General features: G+C 39.6%; 1 protein-coding gene across 3 annotated transcripts in view; it reads left to right on the forward strand.

The window, feature by feature from the left end:
* TPK1 (thiamin pyrophosphokinase 1) overlaps positions 1–25,969 on the forward strand; it is a 304,572-nt gene that overhangs the window by 187,745 nt on the left and 90,858 nt on the right. For all 3 annotated transcript variants that reach the window (XM_065832445.2, XM_065832446.2, XM_071804699.1), the window contains one exon: positions 11,419–11,565. In XM_065832445.2, coding sequence (XP_065688517.1) covers positions 11,419–11,565 — 147 coding nt within the window. The remainder of the gene's footprint in view (positions 1–11,418; positions 11,566–25,969) is intronic.

The raw sequence follows: 25,969 nt of genomic DNA on the forward strand, positions 1-25,969 counted from the left end.
ATGAAAGATTGGACATGAGCCAGAAATGTGAGCTTGCAGCCCAGAAGGCAAACTGTATCCTGGGCTGCATAAAAAGGAGCAGGTCAAGGGAGGTGATTCTGCCCCTTTGCTCCACTCTGGTGAGATCCCACCTGGAGTTCTGCATCCAGCTCTGGAGCCCTCAGTACAGGAAAGACATGGACCTGTTGGAGAGGGGCCAGAGGAGGCCACAAAAATGATCAGAGGGCTGGAACAGCTCTGCTGTGAAGACAGGCTGAGAGAGTTGGGGTTGTTCAGTCTGGAGAAGAGAAGGCTCTGGGGACACCTTATTGCAGCCTTTCAGTACTTAAAAGGGACCTGTAAGAAAGATGGGGACAGACTTTTTAGCATGGTGTGTTATGATAGGACAAGCGATAATGGTTTTTTTAAACTAAAAGAGGGGAGGCACACTAGATGGGAGGAAGAAATTTTTTACAGTGAGGGTGGTGAAACTTTAGAACAAGTTGCCCAGAGAGGTGGTAGATGCCTCATCCCTGGAGACATTCAAGGCCAGGCTGGACGGGGCTCTGAGCAACCTGATCTAGTTGAAGATGTCGCTGCTCATGTTAGAGGGGTTAGACTAGATGAACCTTGAATGTCCCCTCCAACCCAAACTATTCCATGATTCTATATCTGAAACAGAAAATGTGAGGTTACTACAGGTGATTTACTGTTCACTTTGTAACCACCGATTTTGTCCTGTTTATAACTCTTTTTGATAGGCGAGGTGGTTTTCCTTCCCATTCCAGCCCCTTCAGCTTCACAGGAGCACATCTTCCCTGATGGTAGCTATTGCTGATGTAACTGTGCTGGGGAAGTGGTTGAGCTACACTGTCATACCACTGATCTCAAAAGAATGTCGTACTTGCATTGACAGAGTCTTGGAGGTGGGTGTTGTAGAAGGTGACTTTGTACAGCCATAGATTTTGACACCAGAAATTTCCCTGCAGTTCAAGGACTGACAGGAGTTTGCTGCCTGAGGTTTTCATAAATAACTTGGTTTATTTTTTTCTCCTTGACACATGAATACTGTGATGTTATGCAACCTCCTGTAAGTTATGAGTATTTTTTATGAAATTGTGTTTAGTTAATGGGATGTAAGTTTATATATAAGCATATTAAGAAAATTATGCTGATGCAGCTAACTTTAACTGCAGATTAGAATAGTCAGGGCATTTTTTACATCTCAAATATTATTTCTTCCTACGAAATTGAGATGCTTGTCAAGAATAAGTGACAGGTTTTTCACTATTGGTGGGATAGTTTCATGAAAACCTTTAGCAGTTTTCTACATCCGTGATTGTAGAAACAGTGTCTTTAGAGAGAACAGTTTCATAACTTCATAAACTGCAGTAACCTTGTCCTTCAAGCTGTAGGTGAATCAACAAATTAACCTTTTTCTGTGGCTTCATTTTTGTCCTGTGCAAGGAAACTTATTTAACCTAAGAAGTGTATATAAGAACACTTCCTTAACGGTTTTGTTTTGTTTTTCCCCCATGACATTTTCCCTCTGTTTGTAACATTATATGGCCTTTGAACAGTCAAGAGAAACAATGAATTTGTAATATTGGTCAAATCATTTGAAGCTGTGGTGGGTCCTTCTCTTTTTTTCTTTTTCTTATCTAGAAAAGAGTATTGGGGGTGAAGGGGAAATGAAGGTCTTAAGACTGTGGCAAAGCAAAAGGTGGTTTAGCCTGTAGCCCTGAGGCCTCGCTGCCTTCTGCAGTCCTTTGACTTTCCCTCATCTTGAACTCTGGACCTCTTGGCTGATACAAGAAATTTTCAAAAAGTGGTGGAGAGGCTTACAGTAATTTAACTCTTCATAAATATTGTAAAAATGAGGCAGAATGGTTATACTTGAAAAGCCCCTACAGCATTCCCACTGCAAACAAGGCTCAACAGAGGTGGAGACGGAAGGGTCTGCATAGAAGAGCCACACTGGCAACCAGACTTTACTAGTTATGATGCTCACACTGTTGGTTGTTTTGTTTTTTTTTTTTTAATTAATCAGCTACATTTTGTTCTGACTTTGTCTCTGCTAAGGAGGGGACTCAGGGAATGGTCTCTTCAACTTGCCTAAAGAACCCATCAAGCTTCCCTTTTTTTTAAACAACTGAACGACTAAGTACTGAACAATTAAAGCTCAATATTTTGTGAAAATTAAATGTGAGCATAAAATGTTTACAGCTTCACAAGCGCCTCCAGTTTAAAAATCATGCTTCATTTGTTTTTAAGTGCATGGCTAAATTTGTATCATCTAGAGGACAGTGTAGTAAAATAAAATAGATTCTGTAATGGGTGTAAGGCGACCTTATTCAGGCTATGTTTAGCTTACCTGCTATAAATACTGAATCTACTCTGAACAGGAAAATTGGCATCCAAGATACTAACCTACTTCCCTTAATATGAGAATATCTCCATCATCTTAGAAACAAGGGTATAAATTCCAAACTTCTTTGTGCAAATCTGCACTCCCATGGAAAAAAAAATAATTCTATACTGCCCAAGTACTTAGTGAAATCACTCAAAAGAGGAACCGTTCACAGAATAGGGCCTGAGAGACTCGGGAAAAAGATTCCATCTTTAGTTTCAGATCTTGTATCTGTCTCTTGTGTATAATAGGACAGGTTATTATCCTCTTGTTCGTCATGAAGATTGATGTTCAGACCAGCTGAAAATATTACTGTTCTGTGGGGACCTATGGGAAGATCTTCAGACCTGTGTGAACCCAAGTTTAAACTTTTTAAATAGCAGAGCTAATGCCTCATCCTATTTAGGCACAAATGCCTCTTCTGCCATTATCTCCTCTGCGATACTGCTGCAGGAAAGTGAGGATGCCCTGCAGCACTGCATTATTGGTGGTGTCTTTTATACAGACTTCATTGCTAAATGCTAAGGTGTGCAGGGAAAGCACCTGAGCCATTAACTCCTACTCAGGTGAAGTAAATACAAAATAGCATCACCCGTTGATGGAAATGGTGATTTTTTAAAACTTCCCTTTCTCTATTTTGTGCAGAATGTTTTCCCTTAAAAATCTGTGATTCTTTCCTTAAAATCTGATACCCAAGTTTAACACGATGTAGTGGAAATAAAAATAGGCAGAAAATAAGTTTTAAAGAAGCATGAAGGGTGTTGGTCTCTTCTCCCAATTAGCAAGAGGCAATGGCCTCAACTTGTGCCAGGGGAGGTTTAGATTGGATATTAGGAAAAAACTCTTCACAGAAAGGGTTGTCAGGCATTGGAACAGGCTGTCCAGGAAAGTGGTGGAGTCACCATCCCTGGAGGTGTTTAAAAGGCTTTTTGATGAGGTTCTTAGGGACATGGTTTAGTGCTAGAGTTAGGTTAGGTTATGGTTGGACTTAATGATCCTGAGGGTCTCTTCTAACCGAAATGATTCTATGATTCTGTGAAAGAAAAGACACTTCTGGTTTAGGAAGCCACAGGAAAAGATCTTTCATCTCATAGTGCTAAAGTTGGCTTTCTCTGCTCCTCCAGGTGTCAGCACCTGTGAACTGCTGATGGAGTGTTTCATATAGCAACCCTCATCTACAGAAAGTCTGCCCTGTTGCCTTGAAATACCACAGGTTTGTTTAGCCTCCTTTGTAGGCTTTCCAAGGGTCTCAGATCAGCATCTCTGCAGGATCTGAAACAAAACCACACAGAGATGTGGTGGGGAAGGAAAAGAAGCTTTTGCCTGGCAGGGGCTACAACCTGTGGGGAACCCATGCTTGGAGCAGCTTGTTTCTGAAGGACTGTACCCCATGGACAGGACTCCATGCTATAGCAGGTTAACAACATGAGAAGGAAGAAGAGGCAGAGAGGAGCAAGTGTGCACAGACCACAGTCCCCCATTTTTCTCCACCGCTTGGGGAAGAAGGGAGACAGAGTCAGGAACAAAGGAGTGAAGTTGAGCCTGGGGAAAAAAAAACAGGAAGGTGGAAAGGTGGGTTTAGTTTTGTCTTTCTTTTTTTCTCTCTAACTCGATTTTTAATTGGCAATAAATTAAATTAATTTTCCCCAAGTCTAGTCTGTTTTACCTGTGATGGTAATTGGTAATTAATGATCTCCCTGTCCTTGTCTGAACCCATGAGCTTTTTCATCTTATTTTCTTCTGCTGTTGTGTTGAGGAGGGGGAGAGAGAGCAAGCAGCTGGGGTGGGTGCCTGGCTGCCAGCCAAGGTTAACCCACCGAAGGACTGTAAAGAAAATCAAAGGGAAGTTGTCAGGGCTCATGGAGGTGTGCCAAGGTGCACATACTCTCATTGATATGTATGATGATTAAGGGAGTGGAGCATCTCCGTTATGAGGAAAGGCTGAGGGAACTGGGTCTCTCTAGCTTGGAGGAGACTGAGGGGTGACCTCATTGTTTATAAATATGTAAAGGGTGAGTGTCAGGAGGATGGAGCCAGGCTCTTCTTGGTTACAACCAAAGATAAGACAAGTGCCAGTGGGTACAAACTGGAACGCAGGAGGTTCCACTTAAATGTGAGAAGAAACTGCCCACAGTGAGGGTGACCGAGCACTGGAACAGGCTGCCCAGGGAGGTTGTGGAGTCTCCTTCTCTGGAGGCATTCAAAACCCGCCTGGACACCTTCCTGTGTAACCTCAACTAAGTGTTCCTGCTCTGGCGGGGGGATTGGACTGGATGATCTTTTGAGGTCCCTTCCAATCCCTAACATTCTGTGATTCTGCAATATATATCCTGTTTGTGGGCTAGCAGGCAGAACTTAGAGTGTCTCTGATCCATCACGTGCTGAGTAGCTGGGGATCTTCCTGTACAAGACCAGGATGCAGTCCAGGCAAGGCTCCCCAATCCGGATGGCGATCTGTATCCCTTTGGCGGAATAACAGAGGCTTTTAGGGAGAGTCTTTGCAGCAAAGAGCCTCTTCCCTATGCAGTGCCCTTCCCACCCGCTGTCCCTGCAGGACTGGGTTAACCTTCAACACAGGCTGCAGGCCAGCTCTAGTTGAAAAGCATGGGGTGACAGGCATCAGCACAGTGGGGTGGGGATCCTGCTGGCAGGGAAGCAGTGGATTGTAACCGTGTTGGATTGTAACCGTGTTGTCCTGCTGATCTTGTGACAACACGGAAACATGTTGGAGGGAGGGGAAGGAAGGCTGCTTCAAGACTGACAGCCAGAGTTAAGTAAAATGTGAAATATAAAACTCACAATGAACAGATTCTCTTGAAGAAGATGGGATAACTTTTTTTTTCCTCCCTTGAGTTGTTCATAGATGGGAGTTTTTAGTTAGTTTTTCTTTTTTTTTTTTTTCACTCCTGGAAGCACTATGAAGAGATTAAAAACACAGCGTGTGCCAAACACAGATTTTGGCACTAGATGAGAGTGGATATGAGATTGTTGAAGAGATTTTTCTAGACCATTTTAGCATAATCTTTTGAGGGCCTCTTGGATTGCTGCTAATATAAATCCAGGTCTTGCTTTCTTATATGATAGTTTACAGTGATTGGTTTTACGTTTCCATGGGAGTGATACTGCAGTACACACTGTAGGTTACAGTGGTTCAGCTGTGAGGACAGGTTAGCCTCATGCTTGTGAATGTCTTTTCACACTGTTTTAAAAGACAAAAAGATTTTATGGTGTTTCAGAAGACGTTTGATAGTCCTGGAATCCTTGTTCATGCACAGAATTAATGTGTCAGGGTCAAAACCAGCACACATTTTCCTCCAAAGCCTCAGTGAACAGATCGCTCCAAGAGTTTTAATGCACTTTTTCCTACTCACAACAGCATGGTAACCGTCTGGGGTAGAGGCAAGCCCTTCACCCAGAAAATTCAAGGCAATAAGGAGGTCCAATGACCATGATCTCACACGCAGAACAAACTGCAGAGCTGTTCTCCAGTTGATCAGCAGTAGCAGAGCGGGAGTTATTGCTGTCCCTACTCTACCTGGGGCACAGGGAGTACTGTTCGATCAAGGTCATACAGGAATATTCAGCACAAGAGCAAGCAGTCAAATTCAGGTTGCTTGGGGTCCAGCAGTTCACCTGGATTTTGCAGATTAGGTTTCTGTAAGTAAGAATAAAGTCAATGGTTATGAAGTTTATGTTCCACAAAACTTATACCAGATGATGTTATATACGCCCTCAAACGTTCCATTTACCTGCAGGAGAGAGCAAAGCCAAAGCACTGAAATTAAATCAAGGCATTTGACCAGAGATATAAACACAAATCAACAGTGAGAACCAAGAGTAAAATGTTTCCAGCTACTCAAATCTGTGACTGGATTTTGAGATTATTTTTCCCTTTTCCATCTTACCATCATACATGTTACTTGATTTAAGCAGACAAATGATCTGTTTGCATGCTTATTGGCATTAGCAGAAAGACTTAACCTCTTATTTGAAATAAAAAGAGCTACAAAAAGAGAAAGCAGTTGGGTAAAAATGTCAGAAAATCAACACAAGCAAGAAATGCTTTATGAAGGAGCTGAAAATAGAACATAAAGATTAGTGAAATCAGTGAGGTGACGATGAAGCTGACTGAAGGTTATCATCTCAGGTATACAGACAGGATGGCAGCCTTTGGCTGAAAGCTCTTGTTCCCATGAAGAGTCAAATGTCTCAAGCAATGAGAAAAATTCTGGCTAAAGAGGATTCTACCTGAGCAAAGTTCAGATGCAGCTGTGTGGCTGAGGATATCAGTCCTGTAGGAGATGAAAGCCATGTCTTCTATGTAAAACACTGAGCTAGAGAGCCAGTATCATTGACTAAAATTGACAATATCTTGCTACATGTTCAGCATTGGGTTGGAGATTTCAATACTTTATTAAATTTACATAGCAGTTTTATGGATGATATAAAAAAAAATGACTGTGATCTGGCCAGCACAAGAGCTCTAATACAGTTATTGTGAGAATGAGCTGAAATCTGCTCTGGCTCATTTGTTATCAAGGAAAGTGCTTGGTGTGTTTTAAAGTCTTCAGTGCTGAAGCTGATGCAGAGACCAGAAAGAATATATTTGGATTTTCCAGCTGCATCCAGAGTTGACAAAATTTATGTAAACTGGTCAATATTAATAAAATGTCAAAGCGATAAAGCAATAATAAATGTAGTGTTTACACTATACTTGTTTGCTTTTCAGCATATACTTCAATATATATGTGTATCGGCATATACTTCAATATATATGTGTATCAGCATATAATGTAGTTAAACATACTATATGTTTTACTACAAGAATCTTATTCTCTGTATCATATTCCTCCAAAATTTTAGATCAAAGGAATAGACTTTTGAATGACAGGAAATTAAGAAAGGCGGTGAGAGGTGAAAAGATATCAGTGAAGTGAGAAGGGGATAAAAGGAAGCTATGTTCAAATCAGATGCAATATCTGACCTGTAATTGGCTTAGAAATGTCTTAGATATTAGCAGTAGATGGTCTCCATGGTCTCAGAGGGAAGGAGAATTATTCATGGCCCCAGGGCTTTTATGACATCTTGATTACTGTTACCTTCCCTTTTTCCTTCAGGGGAGGTCTTTTTCATGGTTCATTCAGTGCTACTGGTTGTTGCCAGTAAATGTTCCCTTTCGCCTGCCTACCTCTCTGAGACTTGGGCATGTTTGTTTGCAAGTTGTCTGCCTGAAACTGAGATCATGTGGAAGAAAGTCCTGAATTGTCTTTCCAGAGCCCTACCCATACATCAGGGAGAGGATTTCTTATCAGAGATAATGAGCAGAGTCCTTTGCTGTCAGCTTGAGCCTTGGACTTTGCTCTTGGATGTCATGGCGATGCTGACATTACAAAGCTAGATATTGCACGCTTTTCACCCACCCCAGGCAGTTCCCAGCTTCCTGTGTCCTTTCACCCATCTCCTCAAATAGATGTTCCTCAGTCATACAGCGAAAATCATCTTTGTATTTAACCCATCCGTGCCAGAAAGAGGAATGTCAGCTGGACCGGTTTTCACAGAAAGATCGCATTAGCAAGCCTGCAAACAGTTTACAGCAAGTTGTCCATTTCAGTGGTTTCTGTGAGAGTGGAAGCAGCAACGTGAGGAATTTCATTCTGATGTGGTGGCAGCCTCAGCCCCCCTTACTGCACCCTCCAATTACAGCTGAGGGGAGAAGGAAGAAGTACATGCCTGAATTGCCAGCTCAGTCTTTCCTTATGCTTCCCTTCTTCTTTTAACTGTTCAGTAGTGACTCCTAAATCTCTTTCAAGAGATGCTAATGCATAATTGTATCATTTAAAGATGACTGAATCCCACCCGTAGATGTTCAACTCTCTCATTTAAAGCTTGCTTAGCTTTAAAGATACTGTGCAATATGTTTGAGTCAGGTTATACATAGGCTGAGAGAATATGGTGCATTCTCCATTGTGCCTGCAATGATCTAAGCTTTTCTTTGTAGTTATTTAGGACTTTTTGTCCTTTTTTTCTTCAGGAAATGAGTTGCACTGTGTGAAAACAAATTGTGTAAGGGGGCTGGTGACAGGACATTTAAGTGAAGCATGGACATTTCAATTGAAGTACAGTGTGTTAGTCAAATGCTACCTGCTGGGCTGATTAGCAGTAACATTATAATTCTGTAGCCTGAGTTGTACAGGAAATCATAGCAGAAAATGAATGGCCTTTCCTGTCTGTAGTGTGGGAATATATAAATGTCTTGTGCTTTGATGTTCACTTTGTCTTAGGTTCTGGAATGACCAAGAGTCTTGTATGTGCTTTCATAGCACATCCATTTTCTTAAGTGCTTGGCAGAGTAAGAGGAGCAGGGATTGCTGGAAGGAACTGATTAGTTTGTTTGTGATTTTTATGTTGTGTTTTTTTTGGTTTTGTTTTTATTTTAACAGAGATGATAGCTTTAGGATGAAAAGGCTCTTGAGGTTTTGTTGGACTTGGCCTCTCTGTGTTTCTGTTAAATAAACAAACCTTCAAATCAAGGCTTTAAAAGTCTCACAATGTCTGATGTCTGTCACTGCTGCCAAGACTATTCAGTAGAAAGGCAGGACTGTCAGCCACCACAGAAGTGCAGATTTTTAGCTTTTTTATCTGCCTGCTCCTCATACCGCAGCTGGGTTTGTTTGCATACCTGTCACATACTTGTATTTTTCATTTTCACAATTCACGCAAACCCTAAATAATAGCCACATGCCCTTTTAATATATCCTTATTAGCCTTCTCCCAACATGCCACAACCCCAAACCTCTGCTTTATGAATGCCTTTTCAACAAATCTACTCCATGCTAGAATTATTTTATTTTCTTAATTTTTGAGCACCAATGCACAAGATCACTGCATTGTTTCTATTGAATAAGGAGTAGGACTACTGGATCACTTCTGTCGTCCTTTAAAATACAGAAATTGTTACAATTTTCTTCAACTTACAGTGCTCTGGCAATCTCTATCACAAAAAGATGCAGTCAGCAAGCACTTCATTGTTTCAGATAGGTCTCGTACTTTGCCATTAAGTACATGTGTGTGAATAACAGACCAGGATTTTTCTGACATAGTGAGAGTTTTACAAGGGGAAGAAGACACATTGAGAACGTTATTGCATCATTTTAATTAAGAGTCAGAGGGAATTCTGCATTTCCTTCATTCTTACCTTTTAACCTGTAGATAACATCAAACCCAAAACGAACCAGGTCATCCATGGTGAGACTTTATACCAAGAAACTAGACAGTCGTAGTTTTTGAAGCCTGGGCTGGGCTACTATTTAAGCTTCAGTCCCATTACTCACATGAAAAACAACATTCATGTGGATCCTGATCCTTTTCAAAGCCACCTTAACTGCACTGTGATTCCAGGTTAATGCAGCAGATTTTCCCCATGGCCTCTGTAAGGGCAGGGGGGCATTTTTACTCTTAGTTGTCTGGTAGGGAACTGCCAGTGGTGAGTCATTTTAGTAGTCTTATTTTCAGGGAATTGATCTACCCTTTTAAATCACAGCCATCACCAATCAGATGAGCAGTTTGTTTCTACACTGGGATCAGTAAAATGGAAAAATGTATTATGGCTTAGCTGGGAACACATGCTTTATACCTTTTGCTGTTTTGTTTCCTGTTCAAGTTTTCCTACCATTCATATTCTGTTGGCTGTACGTTAGGTACCTGTGATCTCTGATCTGCACTGAACATACATGCTGTCTACAGTACAAGAGGATTTTTTTTGTTTCACTGTTTTCTGGTAATATAATGTGTTTTATTGATCCATTCTGGCTTCTCAAGTATTTTTCTGGTGGTGATGAGAAAGGTGGTGTAATTCTTCACCAAAAGGAAAAGAACTTAATTTTCATGCAAACCAATATTCTGCAGAATCATAAAGCCCTAGCCCTGGTAATAAAAATAGAAACCGATGCTATTAATACATCATTCCAGATACACAGAGCGCCATTATGTGGCTCCTGGGTTGAGTAAAATTTCATGTAATCACAGTAGCCGTTGACTTAAGCCCTATAAAGTTGGAAACTTCACCAGATGGCCATTGTCAAGGCAGCTTCTAAAGACTTCAGAGCTGCAATGTGTTAGGGCTCTAGATATGACTTAGTGGTAGCTTTTTAAAATAAAATTACTGAACATAACTGATTCACATTATGGAAGTAATAATAATAATACTTGGCACTCAGTGACCTTTTATCTGAGGACCCAAAAGCTCTTAACCAAGGCTTCTAAATACTCCCTTTCTGCTTATAGGAAATAAAGTTTCAGAGGTTTGATGGAGTGTGAGAGTGTTGAGCAGCAGCAGTCAAATTCCATGGCCTCTTCCAAGCAGTCATGCTGTGGTCTCTGCGGGACTGGGACAGAAGAGCCCTCCTGTTCCTGTCCCTGTCCCTGACAGCTGGAGGATGATGTGCCATTTGCTTGAGGTGGAACCTCCTACTTGTATAGTACTTTTAATCTTGGGTAGAGGCAGCCCGTGAGCGGGATTGATTGTACATTAAAATGCTGTGTGGCAGGAACGACATACAGTGGCTCTAACCTGAAATTTCCTTTATTTGCTCTGTGAAACGTGAGGATAATATTGAAATGTTGTTAACATCTGGAGATGAAAGATACTACAGCTCAGATACGCCACACTTAGCTGAGACGCTTAGATGTGGAGTGATAGATTTTAAGCTCTATATATTCAGGGCAGACAGATAAGTACCTGCAAAGACTGGCCTGTATTTTACAGAGAACAGTTATGTCTTTTTTTGAAGTACCACATGTTGGCCATGAATTTACTGAGCTTTAATACTCAACCACAAAAATCACATAATGGTATTTATCGGTAATGGCAGTAAATAACTGTATTTGACATTTGCTTTTATATAGTCAGTAGTTATTTTTCTTTTTTCTTTTTTTTTCTTTTCCCCCAAAGTGATTTCATTGTTGATTTTCAGGGTCTAAAGATCAAGCCTGAGAGTCTTCTTACTGACTGTTGTTGTTTTATCTTTTAGATTGACATGATTGTGGCTTTGGGCGGACTTGGAGGACGCTTTGATCAAACAATGGCATCAGTGGAAACGCTTTTTCATGCAACAAATATCACTCCTTTTCCGGTGATACTTATCCAGGAGTGCTCACTGGTTTACCTGCTTCAACCTGTAAGTGTTGTGAAAAGTTACTTCATAATAAATCTGACCTTCTACCCACCCTGACTCTGTAGGTCTTGCACCATATAATGCTTATTTTCTTAATCGTATTCTATAGGGTCAAAGCCTAAATATAAAATCTATTGCAAGGGTGTGGACAGCAAATAATGGGGTCTGCATTCACGCCTTGGAAAAGATTGTGTTTAATTTGTTCAGGATATATTTGTTTAAAAGTTGAGGAATGTAGAACTCCAGAAGCTATGAAAACTGAATTTGGGTAAACATAGGTTTTCATTATAAATGAAAAAAAAAAAAAAAAAAGTTTTAAGACTTTTTAGTTAGATTCCACTAATTTTAGATTTAGCACACAGCCCTTTTGAATGTTGAATAGAAATAAGGATGTCTGCAGTAAGAGAAACAAAAGAAAGATGCAAGAAGAAGATACATTGGAGTTCCTGACAAACATGTCAGACACAGCTCCTATGTGGTCTGGATGGTGCAGTTCATTATGATGGGAATCCAGCTAGGATCAACGAGGGAATTTATTTAAGATGTACTATTTTTGTGGTTTTTCAGGTCTGTTATTCCATTTATTGATTCATAAAACAACTCACAGAAAAGATCTTGCTTTGCTTCTGCTTCTAAATTAAATTAATGGTAAATGTAAGCATCAAAGAGTCTTCTCTAACAGTGATTCATTTATTTGTTTGGAAATCTCTTTTCTTCATGTCAGGGTTTCTAGAAGCTTAACTAACTTTCCCATTTTATGTTGGAAAGCTTATTTCATGAAAATAAATAACATTCACAGATAAATTTGACAAAACCCTGCACCACACATGCTTCATTGTAATTTGAGAAAAGTATTAATAAGGTTCTATGAGATTATGGATTTAAATCCACAGGGGCAGATGCTGTATTAACAACTTTGAAGCATTGTGTCTGCAAGAAAGATAGTAGGCACAAGAGCTCATTTGCCAATATGACGAGGAATACTGATCATTAGTTGCACAGCTAAATTAATAGAGGCAGAAAAGTGAGGGAGGGAGAGGGCTAAAAGTATAACTGTGGTTAAAGTCTGAAAGTGAGGAGTAGCTCGCTTGTGACTGACCTGGGGATGCAGTACTTCACTGACCACTGTAAATTAATTTTAGGATATTTTAAGAACATACTGAAGAGCTGAAGTAAGATGAAGAATTCCCAATTTAGCTTACAAAACTCTTACTTGGACTGGAAAGACTTTTCATTCATCTTTTCTATAATTTGCTTTAAAATGCCATGCCTAAGGTTGCTTTCAGAAGAGTCTTCAATGAATAATTAAGCCCTTTCCAACTTGAAAAAAAAAAAGTGATTTGTACATTTAAATGGCAGATTGTTAATTGTTTGGGCTTGCTGGCAACTTCTTTATGTTTTGTTTGTGATAGTGCCATATGAGAAGCATTTAATACTTTTTTGTTGGGGGGGCGAGTTCCATAGGATATTACTTTTTTCTGCCATTCTGCTGCATTGCAGCTTCATTGCCAGTAGCTGCCCTGTGTAACTTCAGGCTGTTTCTAGCCTTCAGAAAAAGGGCGGATATAGGGGGCAGGCCATTTAAACAATCTTAATGCTAACTTTGACACTAAATTGTTTTTCATTGTTGGTTTAAACTTGTCACTGTCAGTATCTTCCCTTAATTGTCATGGTACGTCCAGATAATAACAACAATCCCACATAATTTAGAAAAAAATCAAGTGAGTAGTTTATACACAGAAAGAAATGAGGATCCTAAACCTGGAAGTACTCTTTTCTTGTAGAGAATTCAGCATGGTATTTTTCTCTTGTAAACACCAAAGTCATGGCATTTTCTCTTTTTTCCCCTCTCTCCTTTGTAATTTAAAATCAAGGTAGGAGGGAGTTGAACACAGTGGGACACCCACTGGCTTTTTAAAATGCAATGCTGGAAACTGTGCAACAAATGAAGCAAGGTTTTGAGATTCAAATGCTAATGCAAATGATGAAGTTAAGAGCATTATACTTTCCCTATAAAATTTGGATGTGAAACCTTTGTCTCTTGGGGAAAGGGAATCTGATCTTTGGATGAAATATATGAGAGAAGTATAACCATGTTTTTGCTTCAAATAATATTAGCCCTCTGCTTGCTGTAGTGGGAGACTAGTATTGGTTCTCAGTCATGTGTACCAAGGCAGAGGCTGAAATATTTGGACAGAGCAGAGAAACTGGTAATCCCATAAACAGCTCTAGGCAAGCTACAAAGGCGAATAACAAGTCAAGCTGCTGAATTTTTAGTTACTAATGCAGAAACTAAGAGGAGGATCATGTGAGTGGATATCTAAGTACACCATAAAATCTATTAGTCAGTTGCTTTGGAAGAGAGTTATTTCACATTATTATAATGTTGATATAGAGGGGTATAGCAGAAGAAATATGTCAATATTTAACACACTCATAACGGTCCACAGTGTTATCTGAAACAGGCTTATAGACTTAGCAAAATCTTCAGGATGATAGAGGAAGATAGGGAGGACAATGCCCGATTTGAAATTCACTGCAGACTACCAAAGGAGGACGATCAGGTAAACAAAGCCTCTTTTCATCAACCAGTAAAATTAGCTGAATGTACTGAATGTAAGGGTAATTGGAATTTTGAGTACTGAGGCCATCTCTTGGGAAGTAGGTGGATAGATGGCACGTTTTTGAAATATATTGGGAAAAATGTTTTGGCATGGAGAGTGAAGAAAACTATGAGGAGGCAAACTATTTTATATTCATTTCTGACCTGTAGAGTAAACTATGCTGGGAGGTGGACAAAAGGAAAAAGTTGGGAAGAATTACACCCCATAAATGTCAGTCTCCATTGACACTATGGAGAAATTAGAGGATAGGCTGAGATCTAGGTATACACTGTAGGCATCTAAATTTAAATAAATGAATTCCAATATAGGTGAAATTAATAAACACATTAAGAAAATAAAGCCATGAAAGGTGGTGCACCTATGGAAGGGCCCAAGTAATGAGAATGTAGTCTGTAACTACAGAAGTTGTAAGCTGACTGTGAAAATTTTTCTCTCATCTGAATGGGAAAGGAAAACTAATGACAAACAGCCTAAATTTAATGCATCTTTTGCTCAGTCTTCACTAAAGCAAAATATTCCTTTGAGCAGATAACCAATATAGTAAAAATAAGACTCAAAGTCCAATGACTTCAAATTGCTTCAGAGAAAAAGCAAATAAAATATTGAGCTGCTTTTGATTTTGCCAGCTCCAAGGGCTGTTAGATTTCTGTGCCATGCAACGCTAATTAGGTTGGGAGTCAGAAATAGGGGGACTGTGTAAGAATTCCAGGATGTTATGCTTGCTCTGAAGCATTTTCTGATGCGATGACTGGAATTAAAAAAAAAAAAAAAAAAAAAGGAGGAAAGAAAAAGTAAAAAGGTATCTCTGTACTGAATAGCTGTCATATTTCTTTCTGTCCTGGCAGGAGGGAGGAAAGTCTGAATTCTTAATAAGGAGTAATCATTCTTTATAAGTAGGATATTTTATGCAACAGTCCATACATTTTATGCTTGAAATTTTGGTAATATCAATTACCATTAAAATATACCCTGGCTGAAGAGCATTAGACCCTTAGAGTCATGTTTATCATGCTAGCCATGCTCAATATGAATGGCTTAGGGTTTCACATACATACTTTCTCATTTTCTGGTGGTGTGCTTCTTGGGAGTACAGAAACATTAGCTTCTGTACACTGAGCATAAATTATCTTTTATCTGTGAATTTTATGGCAGTTTGTAATACAAGGTAATAGGATTTATGACCAAGAAATGAGAAGATGTCCAAGAGTTAATGAGGCCTGTCTTTTACATTATACTGAACAGTTCGGTTTTCCCCATGTAGGATTCCAGCCCTGGGATGTAGAGGAAAAGAATTGCTACCTGCACGTGAAAATGTATTACAGCAGTGTATTTTTGTCACTTAGCTGACTCTTTTGAAAGACTGTGTGAATACTTTGATAACCCTTTTTCTTGAACACAGCTTTTCTTCTGAGTGCCTGCCCTCCCTGTGAGAAATTATGAATAATTTAACATCATAGATAATAGTCCAGCAGCTAAATATGAGCAATATGAAACAGGAGTTCCGTTCCTTATTCTGGGCTCTGTACTACCATTTTGTTGAAGAGAAGTAAATTGTACAGGGTTTTGATCTCACAGTGTCCTAGTTTGTAAACTGGATAAAACCCACGGCCTTCTCCGAATGGGTGCTGTGGGGCTCATTTAAGTTTTCTACGAAACGCTGTTACATCCTCGGCTCTGCACCGAGGTAAAACATAGTATTATGGTAATAGTAACAATGGTATTAATAAGGCCCTTAATTAACATATATATTGCAACAGTGGGCTGTGTTGCTGATTAATTAACGTGGTCCCAAGCACAGTTTTAGTGAGGCAGCATCATTCCTGCAGACAGTGCCTGGGTACAGTTTGGTGTTAAAACGGGCCGCTAGCTGCTTACTAAGCGTTTGGAGGGTACTGCCTTGTCTTGGGCACAGGAGAGAACAGTGTAGGTGTATGACCAATGCTGTGCCCTTTGACTTGAGGTCCAGAAGGTATTACCTGGACCATTTTACAGATGCAGAGAGAGTGACTAGGTGTGGAGATCTGTTCCTAGATGGGGACACTGCAACGGGTACAAGTGAGGGAAGGTACAAGACTGGAAACTTTACTGTAAGTTGTTGCTGCAGTTCCCTATGCCAATGTTATTTGGTTTGCTTTGTGTCCATGCCTGTAAAGTTTGATGGGAAGTTCAAGTTATATAGCTTTAACTTCTGAGTTTTCTTCTGGCAGGCAGTTCCTTGAGTTTTGCTGAAACTTCAAGAACGAATTATGATATCAGTTCTGTACCACCTCATATGTGTAAGAAGCAGATCTGGCTTGTACTGGCACTCAATGGAGAAAATTCTTGATGTGTGTCCATCTTCTGGGGAATAAATTTGGAATTTGGAAATTTGGGTATGGCCTTCCATGTCTTCTTTTCATTCTGTGAGTAGATTCAGTTGCAAAAAGGTCATAGTTGCCAAGGAAGGAGTTTAAACATGTATTTAATGTTTAGACAAAATATTTAAACATATAGTTAATACTTAAAAAGTATTTATTGTCCTGAAAGGCTGTCTTTCCTGTTTGGTATCTGCTGTCAAAGATCACTGTTGAAACTTGATGACAAAGCAGTGAGCCTTTGTGTCTTGAGGTCCTTGTAGGTCGCTTGAATGAGCATCTATAGAATTCGCAAATATGCAGCTTCTTGTTCTTTGATAAATACATCTTTTTCTGATTTTTTCTATGAGGAAGCCAGCCATTCAACTGAACAGAAACATTGCCATGTAAAAAGTACTAGCAGTGGAAAAGTCTTACTCAAGCCCTACTCTGGGAGCCTGACTCCTTCACAGAAACCCTTGCAAAAAGGGGTTTTGTGCTTCCAGAGCTTCAGTAGCGCATTTAAATGCCTTCTCAGAAAATAAGTTGCTATGTTGGTAGTTCAGTTGCCTTTGTTTCCTTCTTCGGTAAGAAACTTTGAGTATTTGGTTACAGCTCAACTCTGAACCTGTGTTTTTCTTCTTGCGTGTGAAACTCCAGCTGTGATAATGATCATTCAGTCATTCTTATCATGTGTCTTTGTAGGGCCTGTGTAGATGGGACCTTCAAAAGGCTCTAGGTCCTAGGAACTCAGCTGTATTTCATGGTAATTTATGGCTATGAAGTCATGTTGCTTCATGTTTACCACAGAATTTCTGTGTTTTACTCTATATCAGTGATGCAAATTTAGCTCATTTTTGTCAATCACAGTTTGAGCTGGGGAAGATTTACTTGCGATCTTGCTTCTCACCATTACAGAAGGAAAATTTTAGTGCGATTTTCTCTTAACAGCTAAGTTCTTTATAACTTAGTTCTATTCCAACATCAGCAAATGTGTAGTATGAAATATATAAAGCTTATATACTATCTTAGAAATAATAATTAGCTTTTGAAAAACTCATATATCCTTTCAAGCAGTTTATTTACTATCAGTTAAACATGCAATCTGCATCAACTTTATGAAATATCTGGGATTATATGGGTTTTTTCATGGACTTTTTAACAGAGGATGACATCTAGTACTTATAGATTACTTCTGTATAATGAAGACATATGCAAAATATACTATTTATTAGTCTCATCCTACAGCCTTTGCTTAGACAAACAGATAACAACAAATTAATTAGTCAATTTGCTAGCTTACAGGTAACCAGTTAAAAAAATACTTGTCTTTCAGAGAGGAAAGGAAAATACCAAACTGTCATTGCCAAGTGAAAAAGAATAGTCTTTACTAAATGAGATTTTAATCTGTTCATAATTCTTAAAAAACAGTAATACTCTATAGCAGGATATGTTAATCACACAGCTGTTTTTAAATTCACATCTTCATGGCTGTCTGCAAGAGAAACGATGTAAAGAGTCTAATTGGATTACTTATGTATTTCTAAATTCCAGAGTAAACCAGCTTGGTTTTGAATCAGTATCTGATGTTTGGTAACTTTCAGTGTCCCTGCTCTCAAAATTTTTCAGTCTTTGTCCAGATTTTAAATTAGTTACTACAGCAGCTGGTGGATAATCATCTAGGAGAATCTTGACCCTAAATAAAACTCTTCCAATGATGTTCCTGTTCTCTGTTGTTGCCCCTAGCTGTTGTAATACAATCTTGTTAATATGATAATATCTATTTTGCTGCTCTATGGAAATCAAGGGAAGACTTCTGTTACATAGCTAATATTCTTTGAACTTTTTTTGTGTGTGTACAGTGTATAGTATTAATAATTTTCTGTACCATAAAGCAATTTTTCTGCTGTACAAGTTGCCTGCTTTGTGTTAAATGATCAGCAGCAGAACAGATAACATTTGCCTCTGACATTTGCTTATCGGTAAGAGCTGATGCTTAAACTGATCAGCAGAAAGCTGGTAAAACTTTCTCCTGTTTCGCTGATAGTGGTGAGTTGAGGAAGACCACAGCAGTATTTTCACTTGCTGTGTGTTTATTTAATCTTTCTTCTGTAACTAAACAGGACAAAGCTGGAGTGTGTGTGTATGTGTGCATTCATTTTAGTTTTGTGGATTTTTTTACCAGGTAGGACTTTGATCCTACATGGGGATTTTGTAGCAAGCTAAATAATTCCAAGCTTTTTGTGAACAGATTTTTGACCACCCCACCCACCCACCCCCCCAAAAAAAAGCTTCTAAGAAGACTGCTAATATCAATTCCAAGTTTTATCAACAGAACTAAATACTTTGTATGTAATTTAACAAGATTTCTACAAGGTGCCATATTTTTGTACTTTAAAAAGGAAAAAATAATTCCAATACTGGTCTGTATGAAGGTCTCATAGACTGGTATTTCACAGATTGATAATGCAGTATTTTTATTATTATTGCTGTGGTTAAAAATATTTGTCTACTACCAGACACCTAAAGGGAGTAATACATTTTGAAGTTTTCACTAAGTGATACTGTCTCTCAAGTATCTTACTGCCTTGTTTGAGGTGAATTTCACCGGAGTTTTGTAGTAAGAGCTTTCATCTTCGAGTATTAAATGGATTTCAGTGACAGTCTGGGGATATGGGGTTTATTCATTCTGTCCCTGCCAATACAGAAAGTTCTGTAAGGAAACTAGCAGGTATCAGAGGTCCGTAATCTGTGACAAAGCCTCCTCTGGAAAGAAAAAGAACGTCTGGAAAATATTTTTAATTATGTGCAATAAAATATAGCAGGGAAAGCCAATATTACTATTCCTAGACTGAATGTAAATTACAGTAAAAATTGAAGTGATAGTAGGTAATAAATTATTATTTACTTCAAAAACAAACAAACAAACAAACAAAATCAGAATGCTGTATACTTAATGGCTGATCAAGCCTGAAGGGCTGATTGGTGCCTTTAGATGAAAACTTTTAAATGGTCCTTTCTGCTCACATCTGGGTAGTGGCATTAGTTCAAGTTGCAGAAGATGAACGTCCATATTCTGGCCTCAGTTATATTTGAAAATATGTTATCTCTTACATTCAGTCACATTATTAAATTGCTTAGGCTTTTCCAGTCCCTTACAGTATCGCTGTTAATTCTGTATCTGCCAGGGCAGTGGTGTCAACTGTATGGATTTTCTATGTTTTCTCTTACTGTTAAAAAAGGATCAGTGCAGAAGAATGATAATATTTACTAATATCTGAGGTCCTAGGGAAAATGCTGTACTACCCTGATAAACAAGATTTAGCGAGAACTATTCAGCTTTGCCATGGGAAGTGATCTACTTTGCAATCTGAGTTTTCTTCCTGTTGGTAACAAGTGATTACTTTACTTCAGCATTCTCTCTCTGCTGTAACAGAACATCCCAAGAGGAGACAGTGATCAGGGACTGAGTTCTTTGATGTCTTTTAAGACTGTAATGTGTCTGTCACTCTCACATCAGCTGCAGTCAGGAATACTTGCCAACAATGTAGTTGGGCCCAATGACCTTTATGAGAGCATGGGCTTCCTAATCCTAAAATCAAAATATTTGGAGTTACTGTGTTCCTGTTAAAAGAGAGTCTGGAAGCTTGTGACTTCTGGCAGCACAAGAAAGGCTCCTGCTCAATGCTCTAAGTTTACAGAAGTGATACAGTGCCCTAATAGCCAACGAAAGGGAACAGGCTCCTTCTGGGAGAACCATCTGAGCATAAGCAGGTGGAAGCAACAGGTAACAGTGGTTGGAGATTCCCTTCTGCAGAAGACACAGGCACCCATCTGCTGACCAGACATGCTTTCACAGGAGCTGTGTTGCTTGGCAAGGGCCTGGATCCAGAATGTTATGGAGGCTCATCTGACCCTTGAACTGTTTTCTCTTGCTGCTCATCTATGTGGACACCAGTGACACTTCCAACAGAAATATGAAGTAAATCAAGACAGACTGCAGAGCTCTTTAGGCAAAGGCAACTCTACATGCAGTCCCAGGTAATGTTTTACTCAGTCCTGTGGATGAACGTGAGATGCTTAGGTAGGTATAAACACAACCTGTGAGTTAACAGCTGGCTGATGTCACGAGAAGTGCTTTGGCTTTTATGGTCGTGGGTTCTTCTGAGGAATGAGAGCCACTTGTGAGAGACAGGATCCATTTGACAAAGCAAGGGAAGAACATCTTTGCCAACAGTCTGGCCAACCTGGGGAGAAGGGTTTTAAACTGGGTTATATCAGAGGATGGTGAGGAAAACTTAAGACTGAGTAAGGGAGTAGTGGTTAGGGGTGATAAATTCAAGGAACAAAGGAATAGAGGGAGAGAGCCCTCAGGTGAGATAAGTCAATAAGGGAACCCGTCTCAAGTGCCTGTACACAAATATATGCAGCCCAGGAAACAAACAGAAGGAGCTACAGCTTCATATACAGATACAGGACTGTGAAATCATTGGAATAGCTGAGAAGTCGTGGGGTAGCTCACGTGGCTGGAAAACTGATAGGGACATGGCAGTTCTTTGGGAAACACAGTCAAGGAAGAAGAGAAGAGTGGTGGCCCTTTATGGGAATGAGCAGTTCACACTAGAAGGTTTCCTGTAGGAGGCAACTCTGAATGTCAAAGCAGCAAGTTCAGTGGAGGGTCACCAAGATGGTTGCGGGGTGGGGGGGCTGAAGCATGTGCCCTGTGAGGAGAGGCTGAGGATACTGGGATTCAGCCTGGAGAGCAGAAGACTTTGGGGAGTCCTAATACCGATCTTCCAGTATCTATGCGGAGGTTATCAAGAAGACAAAGCCAGGCTTATTCCTGATGTGTTCAGCACAAGAATGCTGTCATCCTAAACTGAAACGGGGGAGATTCTGGGTAGCTCTAAGGAAGAATTTCTACTATGAAGATAATTACCTACAGGAGTATGTTGTCCAGCTCATCTCTGGCTCTGGAGGTGTTCAAAACCCAATTGGAAGACTGCACTCAATGACTTCCCAACACCCCTTCCCACCTATGTGATTCTGGAACACTTGTGGAGATGCAGGTAGGTTGAATAGAGGTGTTAGAGCCATTGTACAAGTATCGGTTGAGAAGAATCTGGAATCTCCTGATACAGAAGACTGTGTGACCGTATTGAGAAATAGTTCTATCCACTCAGGTCTCTGCTCCTGTTTCTCTTGCCTTACAAGGAAAAATTTGTTTTAGTTGCTTCTGTAACTTCTCAGAAAGGAGAAATGATTGCTGTCTCTGTTCCAGCCCCAGCCACGGAATCTTGTTTCAAAATTGTAGTTCCTTTTTGCTTTTTATTTACTATATCCTGAAATCCAGGCATTGGTTTTGTGTATGCCATAAGAAGTCACAGATATCTGAAGGTAGTTTAGCAATCAGGGAAGTTATACTAGTGTGAAAATGTATACCTTTTGGCTAGTAGTGTTACAAGTACAGAATAAATTTAAGCATATGGCAAAACAGATTAATGAAATCTAAGCATGTGCTTAAGCACTTTGTTGAATTGTGGTCTGCAGATGTAAGTATAGTATCTCATCTGGTATGTAATTCCAAGTTAAGATGTCTTTGCATTTTCCCATCCACATGACAGCCAGCTATGCTTCATAGGGAGTATCTGCATTTCTGTGGCATCAACATCTGTTTCTGAATGGTTAATTTTCATTAAAAGTTCCCATCCGTTGTTAATTGAATTATGGCCTTCAATTTCAGCAATGTCATGTACCTGAGGGAGAAGAAGGAGCTATACCTGGGGGGGAATCCTTTTATTCTGATCAAAGAATAAATTATCAGACTGAATAATTAGCTTGCAGGATTCTCTGCTAGTAACTACAGCATCGGCAATGAAATGTGCCCTTGCATTATGAGTCTGAGGTCTTCCTACCTCACAGCAACTTAAAGATTTTTAGATATATGCATCTAAAAGCTGCACTGCAGCAGGTGTCTCTCCTTAGGCTCTTAATAATGAGGTCACCTTCTTCATTCCATCCTCAGCTATCGTGTTCTTTTTGGGGCAGGGAGAAGAGGAAGCCTCTCAGGTGAAAAAAAGGTTCATATTTCTCCTCTTTGTAACCACTGACAGTTTTTCCTCAAGTGGGGGAGGCATTTCAGAGTGAAGTGAGTGCAGTTGAAGATCTGGAATTAGTCTTCTGTGGCAATGATGCCACAGACAGTTTCATTAGCTTGGTGAACTTCTTTAAGGAGGAGCTGCGTGTCTCCTTTATATTAGAGAAACTTGGGAAATAGGGATAAAATTCATAAGATATTCTCTGTACCCAGGGTATCAGCTGAAACTTTAGAGCAATTAAAGGAGCACCAAGGGAGGTCTCTGAAGGGCCAGTATGTCTCTGCCTGAAGTCCAAGACCCTCCTGTCCATTCAGGGTTGTGTGGGAGTTATTTCTGTGTGTTGTAGGTGTGCAAGCTGCTGCATGCAGCCTTAACCCACCCATGTTCCCTGGTTGTGGAAGTCCCATAGGGAGTGTGGAGAGTCTGGTGTAGTCCGGTTGTGCGACATGGGTGGCCACAGGCAGGACTATTGAGCAGCAGCCTGACTTGTTGGAAACAAATGCAGCTGCTCTGTTGCGGCTGATGATGTATGTCACAAATGAAAATGCACTTCAGGACCTGTGCAGTTAAAGAAATTCCGTCACCATCTCTTCTGCACATATTTTAGCAATTTTCTGTAAGCTCAATGATACCAACTGAATTAATAACGCTTTTCAGTCTGTGCCACTTCTTGGTCTTTCATGTGTCTTAACTTGTGGATCTCCTTTTTTAACTGTTCACAAGCGATCAGTAATACTGTAGAAGTATCAGGGCAACACTGAATCTCTGTTACAATTTATTAATAGTAATGCCCTTCATGAAAGTCTCTTTTTTTTCCTCTCTCTTCTATACGTTAACCTAGTTCCAGATTACTGTACTAAGTGTGTTCTGTGTCCCCTTGGGGAGTTTTTATGAAGCTGTTGATTTAGAAAACAGGTTTCCAACAATAGTCTAGGAAGTTTTTAATGCTTCCAGTGTGGAAGCACATTGAACAGTCAAACATATCCCTAAAAAACTCTAAGGAGATTAAATACTTAAGCATTCATTTTTTTTTAATTCCAAGTCACCTGGCAATGTGAATCAGTTTTAGCTATTTAGTGTAATCTGTTAAAAGGCACTAAATGGTCAGAAATAACTGTCAGCACCATGGTGAGCTGACTGACATTGTTAATACAATTCAAATGTGCAGCAGAGATGTTCCTCCTACTAATTTGTGCTCTTCTGTGGTGAAGACAGCAACGTTCACAAGCGTCAGCCCAAGCCACGGTCTTCAGATAATGAAGCGAATATAATTGCTCATTTCTGTAGCACTTGGGAACCAATGCATAATGATGTTCAAATCTCTTATCTTGCAAGCTGGTAGGAGCTCGTGTTTCTGAGACAGGCTGAGAAAACCCCTGCAGTTCAGTGAAAGTGACACCCTGCTGGTGTCTCCTGCTGGAAGCCCAGAGGCATCTCCTGCCAAGAGCCTGCATCTGGTTGCTCCCAAGCAAACTTCACTTTCAGCTGAAGGAGTGAGTACACAATCTTCTCTCCTTGAAGTTTGGCAGTGTTTCTCCATGGCACTCTGGAAATACAGGTTGATTTTAAGGCAACTGTTTTATAATTGGACATATATTCCCATCTGTGGGAAAAAATCCAATGGTGAGTGAGCTAGAGCTTACCTGAAGATGCTTTCTCTTGTCTGATTGTTTTGATAACTCCTCCTTTATAGTCATCTTGGAGAAGGTGAAATGGTGGTGAAGTAAATCTGAAAATAAGCTTAGTATTTAGACGTGCTTGATACTGGTCTGCACATTCTTAAGTTAGAGTGTGATACTGAAGTAGCATGATTTCTTTATTTGAGATTACATACCTTAAATCAGATTATTAGAGCTATGTATTCTCGAAATCTTTGATCATGAGGGACAGCTGACATACAAAGTGTTAGGTTAAAACAGTTATTTTTAGAATAATGCATACAACGAGGAATAATAACGTACCTCAGTTTTCATATAGACTCTGATCCTCCATTAGTGAATCTCTGACTGCATCTCCTATCACGCTGTTTAGCTAAATCTCAAGGTATATTACTCTTATATTACAGAGAGAGAGACACACAAAGGCATGACAAAGTGAAATGATTTGCCCAGGTATCCAGGGAGTCAATACCATATTGAAAATTGAATCCAGTTTTTCAGGTTTCTGTCTCCAGGGACCTGTAAACTGGGACCTTTTGTCCCACTTCCTGATGCTTGTGACTTGATTAGGAGTGACCTTTAGAGATGATGAAGGGTTTTACTGAAAGCGCTTAATTATTTCAGAAAAATCACGAAAGCTCGCTTTTCTACAGTAGTGAAAAATTCATCCTATACTTCCTTAGGATGAAATTGTGAAAAAAGTGGATATGTATAAATTAATTAATCTCGGTTCTTAAGAAGCATGAGAAAAATATGCCATGTCTGAATCTGAGAATGTCATGGCTTAACTTGGCCAAATATATGTGTATATATTTTTATATATATATATATGCCAGTTATAACAGCAGGTGATTGTTTCTAATGAAGAATATGTCCAGGAAAAAAAAGAAAATAAGAGCTCGTCAGGGTGTGACACACCATTATTAGAAATCTACATCTTTCTGCCCCCGTGCATGAGCAGTGAGCATTGTGGCATCCAATAAAACATCTTTCATCTCATCAGAATATTTTAAGTTCTGTTTTGATTGTCATAACAAAAAGCAATTCACAGGAGACATTAGAGGATGGATGTTTATTCCCTCCTGCTTTTTTTTTGAGGCAGTAGAGATGTGTAGGTTAGAAATGCAGAAAGGAGAATGACTGTAGCTATCACAGTCTTTCATAGGTGACTGAGCAAAAGAAAATCCTAGGATATCACATAACAGAGCTTACAGCAAGATTTGTTCTCATTCTGTGAGGTTTCTAGGAAATTCATATATCATGTTGCAGTCCAATGAGCTGTCATGAACACAGCCTACTCAAGCATAGCATTATGTTGCTGCTCCTTTTGTATGTAGTCAGATAAACTTTTTTGGTTGGATGGACAGGCACATTTTCCCCCTTTCTTATCCAAGCTCATCTCTAATTGTAGATGTTGTATAAATCCCTAAGCAAGTGATTGATTCTTTCCTTTCTCAGAAAAGCAGCTGACCTATGTTTTTTGAGAGGCCAAGTTTCTTGAAATTAGTTTAAAAATCGAGAATTTGAATGTTCATTCACCATTGCTGTATGGCACCAGCATACATTTCTTTCTCCCCCCCCTCCCCTTTTTTTTTCTGAAATTAAGATACTTCACAAAGATGTGTCAAATAATGTATTTGAGGTGTAGTGTTCAGCACAGAGTAAGAGACTGAATACACTATGAGAAAATCAGA

The sequence above is a fragment of the Patagioenas fasciata genome, chromosome 2, assembly GCF_037038585.1.
Source record: "Patagioenas fasciata isolate bPatFas1 chromosome 2, bPatFas1.hap1, whole genome shotgun sequence".
NCBI lineage: Eukaryota > Metazoa > Chordata > Aves > Columbiformes > Columbidae > Patagioenas > Patagioenas fasciata.